The sequence below is a fragment of the Hydractinia symbiolongicarpus genome, chromosome 1 (genome assembly GCF_029227915.1).
Source record: "Hydractinia symbiolongicarpus strain clone_291-10 chromosome 1, HSymV2.1, whole genome shotgun sequence".
NCBI classification, from domain to species: domain Eukaryota; kingdom Metazoa; phylum Cnidaria; class Hydrozoa; order Anthoathecata; family Hydractiniidae; genus Hydractinia; species Hydractinia symbiolongicarpus.
Genome location: NC_079875.1, coordinates 23,296,456 through 23,313,272, shown reverse-complemented (window position 1 = coordinate 23,313,272; position 16,817 = coordinate 23,296,456). Strand labels below are relative to the sequence as shown.

Here is a 16,817-nt window from a genome sequence, read left to right as displayed (position 1 = left end):
AAAAATCTGTTACAAAAAATAACTATTAAGTAAACAATTTTTTAAATGCTGTTAGTAACCTGCGTGGATACAAATCCACCAAATGAATTCCTCTGCTTCACCAACCACTTTACAATCTTTAAATGTTCGATTTTAGACTTGAACGGCGATCGGCCACCCATGTAAGCCATTAAAGCATACGCCGTCATCTCGATGTCTCTAGAAGAAGCTTTATAGCCTGCACTTGAATGTTGTGGATTCGTTTTAACGGCTTTCCAATGCAGCAAACCATCTAATTGGTAGAATAACGGATAGCAGAGTTAAACCGTATGTGTAAAACGTGAAACAGATTATAAAATTAATAATTTAAAAAAAAATTTAAATTTATAAAAAATGATTCAATGGAAGCTTTCTTTTCAACATACAATTGGAATAAAAAATAAATTTATCACGCAACCACATTTGTAGAGGTATGACAAGTTTGTACTGTGATTAGATTCCTATTACATCTTTAAGCAGAGAACATTTTCTGTGATGTAGAAATGAAGACCGAAGAAAAGTTAATATCGACGGAGATGTAGTCCAAAAATATTTTAGTCTATAAAAAATATTTATGTTGGGTATAAAAATATTATAGGAATACAATGATCGGGTTCTGATATTTTTTTGTCTGGTTATTTTCCTAGCCTAAGCGAGGTAACATATTGTACGAGCCTTTTAAAATGAAACGAAGGACAAAAAAACTTTTTCTAATGAAATGAACAACAATTGAATTACCTGTCATATATAATCCGTGAAGATAAATTCAAACAGTTAATAATGCATGACATACAATTCAACAAGAAGGAAACAAACAATAGAAGTTAATTTACCGTGAATTTTAGGTCACTAACCTAGTTTGCGTATGTTGCTTTTCTTGAAAATTTGGTTTTATAAAATATGAAACATTTTTTAGAGATGTTTAATAGCCGTCGTCGTTGAAAATCGAGGACAATAAAATCGGGCATTTATTTGACACAGACAAAAAGATGAATTATGTGCTACGAAGCGATTCAATAAGCTCAATTCCCGCAATTTACGAAGAATGGCGTGTAATAAACAGACCGAAAGGTCAAGGTAAAGAAATTATACACACTTTACAACTATATAGACGTCTAAACAACGAGCATAAAAAATTATGACTAATTTGCTGCTTTTTTATTTTCATTTTCTAAAACAAGAAAAATTTTTCTTTCAGTATTCTTTTTTGGCGGTAAAATAAGCTACTGTAAAATATATTCAATATCAGTAACTCAAAATTTTGTTTCGACGAGGGAACAGAGACAACACGAGGAGCTGTTTTTGGTAAAAAAATGCTATGTTACTAGCTTTAAGAAGGTAATTATTACCTCCAAAAAGATTTTTAAGCCATTCTTCTTGCTTAAGGTTGACGCAAACCGATCCGACTTTTTATCGGATTTAGAAATGGAAGGTCGGATGAAATGTTGGATGAAAACTTCATATCAAGAATTTATAATAGAAACAAAAAAAGTTTCCCCTAAAAATATACGTCTTTTCTACCCCATTTTTTGTCTGAGTCAATAATGGAATTAAAATCCGTGAAAGAAAACGAGTATATTTACCAGCTTGACTTGACATACTATCCAGCTTGTTCAACATATAAAATCGTTTAGTGCTACCAGCGAGTGACAATGTATATGAAATCAATGCTACAGTGTAAGGATCAGATATCTTATCCAATCCGTTCGTTATGCACGCTAGTGCCCTTTGAATTCTTGAATCCTGACATAAAAAAGAACTGAAGTTACATGCCACTACAACGCACACAGAAAATGCTGATATTAGTAAGGCAGAGTATATATGGTGGTATTTGGAGACAAGAATGTTTGGAGCATTCAATATAATTTCCCTTCGTTCATTTAGGACCACTACTTTATACGACACCCTGCAAAAACAAAAACAAAAATAAACAAATAACGATACCTAACCTTGTGTGGAACCTCAGCTTCGAGAAGAGCATTTATCACAAAAGCTGTCATTGTTATGCCTCCGCTCACACCACCCTAAAATTAAATCCAGATACAGTCTAAAGTTAATATGGAACTACCTTAACTTTGTGTTTATACTTTTCTTGTGGAAATTGCATCATGCAGTTTTATATCTTGCGAGGATGTTTTATGTAATCGCTTCTCGCTAAAGTAAGATTATAGAATGGAGACGTTGTATTTTCAAATATGCCATAAAAACAATCAATATCTTTCGGAATTTTACGAAAAACTGCAGATTTTTTTTTTTTTGAAAAGGCTACAAAAACGCAACAGGTGCTTTATTATTATTCTTTATGCACAGACTTTGCAACAGACTTTGCAAATAGTCTGTATTGCATTAATAACTAGATCACTGAAAAATCAATTCGAAATGGTTTTAATGCTGAAAAAAAAACAGTACACTGATAAAAAACTTTGTTTTCTTTCATTGTTGTCGGAACAAAAGTTCCTACAGAATTTTTTACAATTTTTAAGCAAAATAATCAGGTTACCAAAAAGCACTCACTCGTTACGTCTGTTTCTTATTTTAAAATAAAGAAGAAAGAGAATGTGTCAGGATATGTTGATGTTGATTTAGATTCAAACAACGACTGAATTGAAAGTGGATGCTCTACCACAAGGCTATCAGTCGGTTTCTACCCAGATCTGGAAATTGAAACTTTTTGTGTCTCACGTTTGCTTTTATCGAATTTGATGATATACTAAAAACTTATTTATCCGCTTAATTAGTACCATACGCACGAACTACCTTCATCTCTTTGTGATGGACCATTCCGCTTTCTTTAAAACAACCAGACCAATCTTGCAAGGAAAGTAACCAACGTTTGCTATCTTCAATATCTTTGTTGTCAATAAAAATATACCTTTTCGCTTGACAGAACGATTTTAGAACGAATGCAGTCAGCCTAAAAAATGCAAACACACATAGCTATATGGAGCAAAATAGTTTCTAGAGTAAAGGCCATATAAAATACATGTAAGTGCTGTTGTTTCAAAAATATTGAGTAAAAAAGGTAAATGTAAAAACATTATCAAAGATTATTAACATAGCTGATTTCACTACTTTAAGAGAAGAATGTATTTACAGAAGAAACTGTTGTGGTTTTGCAAAAATGTTGTAAGAAAGTTTTATAAATTATGTCTCATAGCAGCGAAATTCTAATTGGAACATATTGTGGTAAAAATATTTTGCGGTTCACAATTGACCTTATTTTTTTTCGGGAATGAACTTGATGATGAAAATACATAGAGCTTTTATTTGTAACTTTTTAAATAACGTGACTTTCCATCAAATTGTGGTTAAAAGAGAGTTTTTCATTAAAATTTAGCTAAATGTTCTAACCATGTGCTTCCTGCTTTATCACTTGAACCAAAAGCTGAATACGCTCCACTGGAATGCTTGTAAGTCAATTCCCGTTGATAACCTTTAACCCGGTACAAAAAAACAAGAAAAAATAAAAATTATTCTCTTCAAGACTATTATTATTGTGCTCGTTTTCTTTTTTTTCAGATAACTGTTATAAATAAACACACACTAAGGTAAATATTTCATACATATTATAACAACAAAAACACATTTTACCTGATCTCATGTACTCTTTCGCTTTTCTTTCCACTTTTTCAGTCAATTGGTTGGTTGCAGTTAAATAATCCATAATGTAAATATTCGGTGCAAACTTCAACATATTTTGCTCGCCACATCCGTATGGCATTGCCAGGAGTTTGTCCAAATTATCCATGCTAGGTCCCAAAAGATCACCTAATGTTAAACAATACAAACATGAGAAATGATAGGAGTTGAATTGTGTATTTAATCTTTTATGTATTTATTTAGATGTTATTAATCAAAGTTAACACCCACTTTAACTAGATGTTATTAAACTTGCTACATCTATATATATAGATTAATTTGCATTGAATCTCCCAAGACAGAAATTCGAATTAACTTGATAATATCTGTACCCACTAGAAATATTCTTGTTATGGAGTGTATATAAAACCTACCCACAACTGCTAACTCAGCATATACTGATCCTTGAACAATAGGCTGAGGTATTGTTACAAATAAAGTATCAGAATATAAACCAGAATGATCACGAGGACAGAAGTAAGAACTGGTAGAAAACTCTTTTTTTATTCCTTCAGCTTCAACAAGTAACTTCTTTGTCATCGCATCTGCTGCAGTTACATCATCTGCCATTTTGTTGCTGGAATCACATATCAAAATGTCAGGCTGCAAGGAAAGAGCTTTGACAGTGATATCAATTTTACCAAGCGTTTTTGATTTGATGCTGAATTTGAAAGTGTTCGATTTACTTCCGCATACACACATTTTTTTTATTCTTTCCGATGTAATGTCGAAATCAGTTGACGTGTCTAGACTAACTTGAATCTAATAGCAAATAAAGCAACGAGTCAAGAAAAATGCTCGAAGTGAAAACTAACTTTTCATAAAATAAAGAAAATTAAATAATACCACTAAACAATCATCCAAGTAATTGAACACTGTAGTTGGAACTTTAACTGTTTCTCCACGAATCACAGAATATGGTAATGCTACTGAAACAAAGAACGGTTGGAACGCCTGGATACTAACAGGTGCGGCTACGCCAATACCAGCTCTTGTCGACATAGCAAATCCACTTGCATACCATGTTGTGATTGTGTCCGGGATTTTTGCCTCAATCACCTTTTTACCAGAAGTACTAAAAGAAATTTTAGAACACAGTTATAGAAAAAGGTGAACGTTCAAAAAAAATATGTAAAAACTAAGTCTAAGCCGACGATGAACCCGTAGTTATAGTCAATAGCTCATATTTGTTTAAGGACGACACGTGTCTTTTCACAGCATGTTAGTTTTATAAAACATGAGCAAAAGAGTATTTCAGATAGTATAAAACGCGGAAGAGTTGTGTTTAGTATGAAGAAGTTTGCTCTGGTCAACCATATCTAATTGTGAATTAGTATGTGGAGGAAAAATTGAGCAGTAAAGTTGTAGTTATTAAAAGTTGAATTTCTTTCTGAAGTATGGATGATTGATATAAGAATGTAACAAGGGCAAATAACGCAGTATTGATTACCTATAGCGCATTTAAACCAAATATAAAGGAAAGGTTATGCGTTGTAATTAGAATCATAAAAAATAACCTTGAATCGCAAAACTGAAAAATTTATTTACATGGTAAAAGGTAGTCTAGACTGAAATGTTATAAAAAAACGCTGTCCATGTGATACACGACATGCAAAGAAGAGCTACATGAAAGAAAATAAAATAGCTACATGCAGATCCGAGACTCGCATGAAAAAGCAAGAAATTGTTTGACCACCCATCTAAACAATGGCGTCGTATATCGCTAGTAATAAATAAAACAAAAACAAAAAGAAACAAATTTTTTATTAGCCAGAATAAGTTGCTGGCCACGAAATACGATTATTTACTCCCGAAAATAAATGCAGGATTGTCCCTGTACCATTTACTCTATATTACAAGTTACGTTTTTATCTCTCAAAACTGACTTACTTAATGACATCTTCTGACCATATCCACGACCTAGGAAAGTTTGATCTTATCTTCACAACGTTTTTAACTCTACCAACAATTTTTTTCTTTTCTTTTTTAACTGGCGGCACCACTAAACTGATAAAATTAAACTCATTTGAAATATCCTTTGCACTTTTGCGGTTAAAAGATATTCCAATATTGGTCAACAAAAAAATCCCCGGGTTTCTATTATTTGATCTACGTGGAGAAACAGTAGTTGTAGTTGTTGTAACCGACTTGCAATCCCAAAAATCAACTTTCGCGTTGCTAAAGTATATTAAACCAGCATCCTAAACAAAAAATAGATGTTATAAATCAGTTTTGTACTGTGCACCAACTGATTAGCACTTAGACTTTCCACATAATAACTGAAAAGCACAAGTGTCTTTCCAACTTTTCCGCTTGCCATATAGATGCTTTATTTTTTGATCCTATTTGGATATTGGTAGGTTCACTTTTTATTTTTCTTACATTTTTATACAGTAACGCAAAAGATGGTCAATTTCTTAATTAAGATATACGTTTGGATTTTAAGGTGCATACTACACACCTTTCCCGACTTTCTTTGATGTACCATTGCTATTTCTTAACCTCGCCAAACACAATGAAGGGAATTTTTGAAATACTTACCAAAAACTTGATAAAATGTCAAATTTTAGATTCATACAGCAAACAAACAACCTGTTAAAACGGTTTTTTTTAGTTTTGTACTAATCGACCTCTGCTTAAAAGTAGTACAAGTCGAAAATAAAGAAGATTTTGACTGTAACATTAATACCATCAAAACAGCATTTTCACATGTCAGATTAAGTTGAAAATTTATACACACACCAATTTAATGATGCTGAGTGTAATCTTAAAGTCAAAACATCAAAATTCTAAAATTTTAAAAAAAACCATACAATTCGAGAAACGCGTATTGTGTGGATTAAATTAGACGGTTGTATCAAAGAAACAAATAGTGATGACCTTTATCGCTTTTATCTATACACAATTACCTCAATTGCTCTTTTGCTATCGTATTTTTGATCCGGCATGTACTTCCAACATTTTTTTCTTTCTTGAAAATTTATACCATTAACATCTTGCCCGTTTAATAGCTTTACAATCTGCAGGAAAAAGTATAAATGTATTTTCTATAACCAACCACTTTATAAGCAACCACTTTATAAGCAACCACTTTATAAGCAACCACTTTATAAGCAACCACTTTATAAGCAACCACTTTATAAGCAACCACTTTATAAGCAACCACTTTATAAGCAACCACTTTATAACCGAATAGGCAACTATATTGTATTAAAACTTTATAAAAACGTCATTCCAAAAAATGAAAGTTTAAAAAAGATTTGGTTTTCATGCCAGAGTATGCTCTGCTCATTTTGAAGGTGGTAAAAAACGTCTATGTAAAATATTCCAACGATTGTACCAAAAACTATAGCACATACACATATTTATGGAAACGGTAAATTTCTAAGCAATTTCAGTATAAAACAATATTTGGTATAAACGATCAATTATTTTTGGAATGCGATTTCGAAAACGCATTACCGAACTTACGTTGATTTTGACAGTGTGCTATTAACATTGAATCAAACAATTGCAGTGGGTAATTTGTGTCGGATTTTATAAACACGGAAATTTTTTCACTGTTTGCTCTGCAACCTTTACCGACTTCCCTATTAAGTCTAAGACATCTTTTTAGCAACTGATGTATCAAATTGCTTATAAAGAAGTACGTGCAGTTCAAACGAATAAAATTAATTTTGTCGCATAATTTCTTTATCGCATATTTCACACCTCGGTGAAATGAAAGTATAAAAGACATACATATTTTTTTTTAAACATGACATCTATCAGCATCTGTAGACTTTACTATAGTCATTTTTAAGTATATGGTGTGAAATTTTTATTTTTTGTTTTGTGAGCAGTTTTTCCTTTTTATTCTTTATGTGTGAATTAACAGTACGTAGTGAGGTTTAAGTTGTAATTACTGATGTTCAGAATCCAAATACAATATTGTTTTTTTAAATAAGTATATTTTGAACCTGAGCCATGTGTTCTTAATAACTATATTCTAACAAATCTTTATGCCATTAAGCATAATCTAAGAGAATATAAAATGTATGTTCTAGCGCAGTCCCTAAAACGCGCACGCGCACGCCCACGGTCAGTCGCAAATATTCTCTAATAATCACTGCATGGCCATGCCTAGCCATGCCTAGAGGGGTAAAGTCCTTATTCAATGACGTCAGCTGTAGAATAAAAGACTACAAATTTTTCTAGCGCAATTTTCCATAATAATCTACGCGCATATCAAAGTGAAGTCCCTATCATACAAAAATGAGTTAGGGAAATTCCCCGCTTGCTTGGCAAAAAAAAAAAATTAAGCAAATGCCAGAGCACCCATTTTTTAAAAAACTATGTATATAATAGAATGGATTCATACACTGTCAAACAATTACGAGATATCGCAAAAACACGTGGACTATGTAGGGGTGTTTGCGGGATGCGCAAGAAGGATCAGCTTCAACATCTCAAGAATGATATCGCATACCAGGAACATTGGATCAAGGCTGATGAGGAGAAGTTCTATGCGCTCGCGTTTATCCCGGACCGGCTTAAAATGCAAGACATGTGTAACAAGGTTGTTGCAAAGGATCCCTGATGCTACCGCTTGTCCCGGACCGGTTTAAAACGTAAGACATGTGTAACCAAGCCGTTTAGGAGAATTCTGATATGTTTGAGTATGTCCCCAACAAGTTCAAAACGGAAGACATGTGTAACAAAGCCGTTGAGGGGGATTCTGATATGTTCAGGCACGTACCTGATCAATTCGAGACGCAATACATGTGCAACAAAGTCGTTGAACACAATCCCTCAATGTTCAAGTATATATACGACCATTTCAAGACGGAGCATATGTGAAGCATGGCTGTAGAAGGAGAGCCTATGATGCTCGGCTATGTCCCGGACCATTTCAGACGCAAGACATGTGTAACAAGGCTATTGAAAAGGATCCCTGGGTACTCATGTACGTGCCTGATAAATTCAAAACCCAAGACATATGTAATGGTGTTATTGAAAGGTCTGCCTACCTATTCGAATATGTACCGGATTGGTTTGATACCTAGAGCATGCTATCAAATAGGAAAAGCAAACTTAAATGGCGAAAAGAATATCGCCAGAGAAAAGCCGAAACGGATAGAATTTAGAAGGAGTTAGCTCCAATAACATGGCATCCAAATAGGTTCATCGATTTGTGCTTTTCGGAGGATGAAATGGCAGATCTTGAAAAGGTGTGGGGGTTGGCTTAGGCCAAGGTTATCTTGCAGCAATTGTTGCAAGGTAATACTACTATAATAAATGAGTTGTTTCAGGACACGGGGCATGTGCAACAAAGCGTTCGAAAGAGATCCCAAGGTGCTCAAATATGTATAACGAGGGCTACTTTTTTTAGGAAACGTTGATACTATAATAAATGTGCATTAACTGTCAATATAGATTTAAAAGTATGGTATTCATGACCTTCCTTACCGGCATTGGTCTCTCCCTACCACTTGTGGCCTTGGCATGTGTACAAGAATCGGAAAAAGATAAGCAGAGAATTCAAGACCTCTGGGATCAATTTAAAGCCCTAGATCGTCCCTGTAGCTGTGATAAATAAATGGAGTATTGTAACGACTGTGAACGTATATTGGATGCGTACGACAGGTGCACCTGTGGTAGAAGGTTCGTGATAAAGGGTAAAATGCTTTGCTGGCAGGGCTATCATGAATGTATCACATATAACGGGGGTGGTTGCGTATGTACTATGACATGTAATTCTCTGAAGTTGAAATTCTCTGAATACAATAAACAAAATGCTGAAATTTGAGAACGAATTTGTAAAACCTAAAATATTCTACTCATTTGCTGCTACCTTTACAGACATCAACGATATAAACGTGGAGTATCTAACAGTATCGGACCCTATTCCTGCCAATGGGGGTAAGGATCGACCGTTCATAGTAGGATACCATACAAGGACCTTGTGGTAGCCCTGAGGATGAAAACACCAAAAATCTGGTCTGCACATGGGGTGACCCAGTACAACGCTAATGCAGCACCGGCAATTAGCCTCGATTTGAAGAGCATCCTGATTGGGTTGCGAAACATTGTCCAATCTGTTACAAAATCAAAAGTTGATATCTGAGCAATTGACGACAGGACCTGTGAAAAATGGTAGATATGAGCGATGAGGGTATCGTCATATTTTAACCTTTTCAATCCCCAAGAAACGGCCAATATCTGCCCTTTTAAAAAGAGGCTGTTTTTGATTGTCGGATAGGGTTTCGATGGCTCCTGCGCTGAATTTAACCTGTGAAGCCATTTTTTATAACTAGTGGTGCTTGGTCAGACGTTTTCGCCGCGGTCATTTTAATACCCAAGTTCTAGGATGTTCCAATCTCACGTACAAGGTTTCCTCGTCTATCATTTTAATATCTGATCGCTCATGAGGAAACCAGAGGAAGAGCTGTTTCTTTTGACGACGAAAGTTTTTGGGAATGGCAGTTTACGATTGGGTTAAGAGCCATAAGTTGTGCTTGCGATGCCTACCACTGATAACTAATTCAAGCAGGGGTTGCCTTTTTTTATCCAGACTCTCGTTGGCTATTACGTCGTCCACAACAAAAAGACTCTCCTCACCCGCCAATAATGAGGACAATTTTTGGATCCATTCAAACAGCTCATTTCCTGGGCCTATCAGGAACACATAGCTATCCCTCCAAAGTGAGGACCTTTCTAGGTAGGTACCGTTCCATCGTATAGTTGAACACAAAAAGACAATATTGCTGAAGTGCTTCTTATACTCCTGCTCGAGGAAGTCCAGGACACGCTGTGTTTTTCCACAAGAAGTAGGGCCTGTAAAGATTGCCGTATGCGGATATCTTACAACATCCAACATTTTATTTCAATAATTTGACCACTTCCTGTCATGGATTTTTGGGTATATCGCAGCACATGCAGAATATATATTAATACACCCCCGTGATAGTTTACCAAAGACCCTCGACAAACTTGGCAGAGCTTGGTATTTGGAGCCTGGTATTTGAGGGGTAGTTGGGTATATGTTAATTTACCCTGCAGACACCGCAATGCATTGCGGTACCTCTCGACGAGCCTTGCCTTCTCGGGACAATCCCCGATTAGTTCGGCGTACTTAGGTATAATGTTGTATATCAGTAGGTCATAGAGAAACAGATAATTCTTATCCTGTTGAACCCCTTTAATTTCTTTATCGATAGCAAGTGGGTCTACTTTGTGTTCAACGATGTCGTCCTTGTATTTGATACAACGCCTCGCCTTAGCTTTGGCTAGGCAGTCTATGCAACTTTTTGTTCGATTATTCCCCCTGATTTCAAACCAATCTAGGGATAATATATTTTTACATGTCCTGCAACATCTGATGTCCATTTAGTATTATATATTGAGCCCGCTCTAATGCTTTCGCCACATCGGCAAGCATTGGAGAATTAAAACTTTCATCGTATCTGAAGCGTACCTTATTATGCACATGTAGTTCAAAATTTTCCCTCGTGTACCCCTCATTAAACTGGTCCTGAGTATGATCCTGTAGGAGAATTATTAAATCATACAAGGGTTGCATGTAGATACGACGTCTAGGGAGACCATTTGACAGTCTCTTAAGATCAAGGCAAGGGATGCATTTACTCGTTAATTCACCTTGCCCCTAATCTTGAACTGGTTCAAGGGGAGAAATTTTGAACACACGAGACATTTTTTCTCTTTCATATTGTCCACCCTTGTTTTAACGCGTATTCGTCTAATAGGATTGCTGCCGTCATGTATCCGGCGAGCTTTAAACCGTCCCCCATATCCATCTTAGCACCCGGCCTAGAAACCGCTAAGGCTTTTTTTCCGCCCATGGCAATCAGAATTGTGTATGAAACGAGCCTGACAGACTCCCACAAAGCATCAATAATCATGGTTTCCTTAGGACCCATATTTTCATTATGTTTACTTGCCATTTATTAAGTATTATTTTTAGCAAAATTCATTGCATCTTAAAGATGTCAATATTTGGCTGAGTTTTGCCATGTTTGCCCTGTTTGGCCTCTGGATGGGCCCGCGGTGTGGTGTTTTGGGATTGATTCATACGCCTGATAAACATATACCAAGCCGCGACGCCTGTGGCAAGCACAGCCAAAGTTGCGACCCCATAGATGTGAACCGACTGTATACAACTATCCCCAGAAGAGGCTTTGACTTCAGGCTCTACACTACCCTCTGTTGCTTCATTCTTTCCTTCCTCTTCTTCATCAGCGCAGCCAACTTGTGTGCCTGGGCTACGCGGCCCGGAAGTTTCGGTGGCTTTGTGATTACCCTATCCTCTTGTTTTTGTTCCTCTTTACTCATTTATTCTTATAGCACCGAGTCCACCTCCTCCACCTCCACCTCCTTCTCCTTCTCCTGTTTCTTTTTACTTGTATGCCGGGCCGTATGTCCTGCTACAAGTAGCGGGGCTAAACACCTCCCTATAGTGCAGTACACGAGGATTCCCAGATCGGTCAGGCTATCCCGGATAATAGGGTCTTTCTGGTATCCCTGCGTAGCTCATCAACGATGTCGATATCTACAAAGTTTGAGACCATGCTATCATAGAGGCTGATAACATGGGTAGACAGTGCCCTAGCAGTCTTCTCTCCCTTCTCTTGCAGTTCTCGTTGTACGTATTCGGTATGGGCCTTGTCTATAGCCTCATCGGGAGTCTTGTCATCAAACCCCTCCGTGCACTTCTTCAGTAAAAGGTGTCCCTTGCCTTTGCGCAGGGTTTCCTTTAACATTTGGCGTTTATCAATAGGCTTTTCAATATTTTCATATTCCGCAGAGGTGGCTGTGTCGAATACTTGTGCAATATCAGACGACATCTTTATTATACCTCGATATCGAAAAAGTACATAGGCAATCAGATCATGCGGTAGGATTATAGCGACTAGTGTTCACACCTCCATTTATTCCCCGGTAGACGTTAGGCGGGAATGGCCTCCGGCAAGCATTGTAATCTGATTCGGCTGTACGATACGTTTGTCATCTGCTCTGTTGAGTGCCAACTTGTTCAACCTTTAGGTGTATACCTTATGGCCCTTGTTTTGGATCAATATCTGGCTTTTTTGGATGTCAACGCCTTCTTCCAGACTGCCGGTAATCGTCGAAGGTTATTGATTTTTTTGTGACACATCGCTTCACACCCTTTGCTTTCCTGTCACCTCCCTTCTTAGGGTGACAAACTCGGTCATAATTTTGCCACCTAATTCGTCCTTCATCGGGCCTACCACCTTCTTGTTCTTGCCTATGGGGAGAGGCCTTGCATCATCGGGATTATAGGCACTTGTATCGAAGCGTGCCTCAACATCGTTAGCGATGTCCCTGTAAAAGTCTTCCGTTCGTATATGGTATACAAAGCTGTCTGTATCCATGTAGCAGAGCTGTATTTTAGAACCATATTTGTCCTGCATATAGTCGTAGTGGAACTCGTACATGACTAACTTCGACATATCCAATATAGCCTGATCTATATACACCGGCTTATTCATCTTGACCTTGGTCTTGCCCATCTCTACACTTACCAGGTGCTTGCTGAAACAGCTTCCACCCTTAAAATTTGGTTTCATTACGAGTTTTGTATATTTGTCCTCATTGGTGACCAGCTGGATGTTGCGATGCCTACGGATATTCTCCATGGTTTTGCAAACATCGAGAGGTTCATGAGCTTGTAAACATCCTTCTTGAACTCGTTTTTGGCAGCCGTCCTTAGTCTTGTTTTGTGATCGATATAGCCCACCAGCCATGCCTTCTGGTTGAACCGAATTTTCACGTTGAAACTGATATATTTTCAACATTTTTCGCTATACAGCCGATTACTGAGTCTCATACTTCTCACCCAATTCCCGTATGAAGAAATGCGCATCGTACCCCGATAAGTTATGGAAGATGATGGATATGTGACTTGGTATCTTGTATTTGAGATTACAGCTGTTATGGGCTGCGCCTCTATATAGCCCTGTATAGTGACAATGGTTCCGAACTTTACGGTTATTTTCGCAGCCATCAAACGGCTTCATGCAGATATGGCATTTCGATGCCTCATCATGTTCCCTTTTTAGGACCTCTGTTAGTTTGGTCATGGGTTTCTACGGGTAGGTATTATAGAGACGTTTCACCTCATCCTCTAGGTGCTTCACAAAGCGGGTGACGCAGTCCTCACTCCTGTATACTGTTAGGGGATCTGGTACATCCCATAGGGAAATGTACAATAGGTACACCAACTGGATGGTACATGCTTGCTTAGCCTTTTCGTCTTGGTATCCCTTGCATCTTCTACCGGGACTAGCAGGCTCTCGAAATCTGCATAGATGGCAAAGGGTACTTTGAACTGCTGCTAGCCATCCCTATAATATAGCCATTTTTCAGCCTCATTTGGCATTGTGATCTTGACTGCCCCGTGATCCTTGCAGTACCTATAATGCTTATCCGTCTTTTCAACCTTAGAGAAGGCTTGTAAACAATTCAGGCAGAAGTGTATTTTTGCCGTATTTTTTGAAGTATCACTACCCAGGAGCCGTGAGAGACTTTTGACGGCTGTATAGTGAGTCCTTTTGTTATCTGTAAGGAGGAGTAGATTCACCTGCTTCTTACGTCCGTTATGTACCGATCCACGTAGGATATTATCTTCTTCCCCGTTATATATAGAACGTTTACCGCAATCTCCTTGTTGTTTTCCTCGAACTTGGATATATCCTTGGTGCTTGTAAGGAACTCTATACCGTCCCAATTGTAGTGGCCTACGTAGGGTCCCAGCTTGGTGATTCTTTGTGGATCTCTGTCAATCTCCTCATGATGTAGGCTGGCGATGATGCCCCATTTGAAACACTCCTCATCATCAATTTTCGGGTTAATAATCTTGGAGGCTATCCACTTGGGTGCTTGTGTATACGATGAGCACCTCGTTAGCCTCAATTTGTGGAAGTCTACGACAATGTGTAGGATTTGGGATATGTAAAGCCACTCTGTGGCAGTGCTGGATTTTCCACATGTGTTTTAGCCTGGGCAAACATCCTATCCAGCACTTCATCTACGTCGTAAACCTGGAAAACCGACATCATGTTGCTGGTAAATACCTTATTCACCTCAATATACTCCTCATCGTTGGCCTCCTCCGGGTTCGTCTTCTTCTTCTTCCACGTGATCCATAGAAATATCCGTACCGTCGCCGAGTCCATATCTTCCACGTGGTCTTCAACGAAGGTTTTCACGTATGGTCGCACCATTCCCATATACCCGTCAACGTCGGCCCCTCCTATGTCGGAATGCGAAAACTTCGGAAGGTTCTGTGGAGAGCATGCTTAGGTTCTTGTGGGGTATAATCCTGTCCCGGCTGATTGTAGAGATTTTGGATATCTTTAAGATAGTCTTCCTCGGCCTCTTTTTCCACCTGGTCATGAAGTGTAGGTCTTCTGTTAATTGCCCCGTTATAGAGCCCCATAACCGTGCGTTTGAAGGCCGCATAGGTCCTCTTGACCTTCTCCTTTATAGGTTTGGGGACAGCATCAACTAAGCAGTTGTACCATCCCCGCATCTTAGTTTTCACGGTTGAGTGATTTTTCGACAGCTCCTGTTTCTCAATAATATCCATGGGCTCCGGCGTTGGTAGTATAGTTACGGGCTTGACCGGCTTTCGCTGTCCAGCCCTTCTAGGTGATCTCTGTGGTACGTCCTCCAATAGGGCAGACAATTCGCCCTTACGTAGCTTGTAATACCCCGTAAGTCCACGACCTTTTGCAACATTGCGTAATTGTTTGACTGTGTACAAATTCATTTCTCTTTATTATATAGAATTTTAACATTGTCGGAAGATTTTATTCTGCTCAAAACTAACGCGGTTATTCCCCATTTTCCACTTCACCTTGATACCCCCTAGAATATTATGGGAAATTGCGCTAGAAAAATTTGGAGTCTTTTATTCTACAGATGACGTCATTGAATATTAGGGACTTTACCCCGCTAGGCATGGCTAGGCATGGCCATGCAGTGATTATTAGGGAATTGTTGCGGCTGACCGTGGGCGTGTGCGTGAGCGTTTTAGGGACTGCGCTAGAACATACATTATATATTCTCTATTTAAGCATATTTTCAGCCTGAAAAAGAACTTATAAGCATCCTGAAGCTTTATTTTGGAATTTTGATAGATTATATAAAAAGTATGTAGCAAAGATTGAATGCTTTGAGATAGAGACAATGCTTAAATTCTTCTAAAATTAACCTTAATGTGTCCTTACCTTGGATATAAATACTCACATTTTACTACACTAGAAATAACTTAAACATAGCAAGAGATAAGTAATAAAATTACCTGCTCTTCCTTAAGATCAGAATTCGCACCTAACAACTGGACACTTCTATCAACAACTGACAAAGCGAACTTAGAGCCGACATAAGCTTTTATCGTTATGTTTACTTTCTCTCCAGGTTCTGCTTTACTGTCAGAAAACAACACTGATACCTACAAGAAAACAGTACAAGAAATTTTATATAAAAACAGAAATAACGTTTCTTTCTTTCCGTCGTCATCTATATCAGGAAAGTTTGGGGTTTGTATGTTAAATAACACTAGTCGTTAGCCCGTTGAAAATCCACGGGTTTGCCCGTCCTTTTAATAGCGCATTCCGTGCTTCTTGCTATTGCGCAGCTAAGCTACCATTTTGCATGACAGACAGACAGACAGACAGACAGACAGACAGACAGACAGACAGACAGACAGACAGACAGACAGACAGACAGACAGACAGACAGACAGACAGACAGACAGACAGACAGACAGACAGACAGACAGACAGACAGACAGACAGACAGACAGACAGACAGACAGACAGACAGACAGACAGACAGACAGACAGACAGACAGACAGACAGACAGACAGACAGACAGACAGACAGACAGACAGACAGACAGACAGACAGACAGACAGACAGACAGACAGACAGACAGACAGACAGACAGACAGACAGACAGACAGACAGACAGACAGACAGACAGACAGACAGACAGACAGACAGACAGACAGACAGACAGACAGACAGACAGACAGACAGACAGACAGACAGACAGACAGACAGACAGACAGACAGACAGACAGACAGACAGACAGACAGACAGACAGACAGACAGACAGACAGACAGACAGACA

General features: G+C 38.0%; 1 protein-coding gene across 1 annotated transcript in view; it reads right to left on the bottom strand.

Annotated features, from left to right (window-relative positions):
• The window catches only part of LOC130647159 (pregnancy zone protein-like), a 46,606-nt gene that overhangs the window by 3,605 nt on the left and 26,184 nt on the right, over positions 1 to 16,817 (bottom strand). Inside the window, exons 14-24 of the mRNA XM_057452922.1 lie at positions 15,983 to 16,132; positions 6,567 to 6,677; positions 5,548 to 5,858; positions 4,504 to 4,732; positions 4,032 to 4,419; positions 3,610 to 3,786; positions 3,370 to 3,451; positions 2,776 to 2,932; positions 1,968 to 2,042; positions 1,602 to 1,761; positions 60 to 271 (exon numbers count right to left, since the gene is read on the bottom strand). Coding sequence (XP_057308905.1) covers positions 60 to 271; positions 1,602 to 1,761; positions 1,968 to 2,042; positions 2,776 to 2,932; positions 3,370 to 3,451; positions 3,610 to 3,786; positions 4,032 to 4,419; positions 4,504 to 4,732; positions 5,548 to 5,858; positions 6,567 to 6,677; positions 15,983 to 16,132 — 2,052 coding nt within the window. The remainder of the gene's footprint in view (positions 1 to 59; positions 272 to 1,601; positions 1,762 to 1,967; positions 2,043 to 2,775; positions 2,933 to 3,369; positions 3,452 to 3,609; positions 3,787 to 4,031; positions 4,420 to 4,503; positions 4,733 to 5,547; positions 5,859 to 6,566; positions 6,678 to 15,982; positions 16,133 to 16,817) is intronic.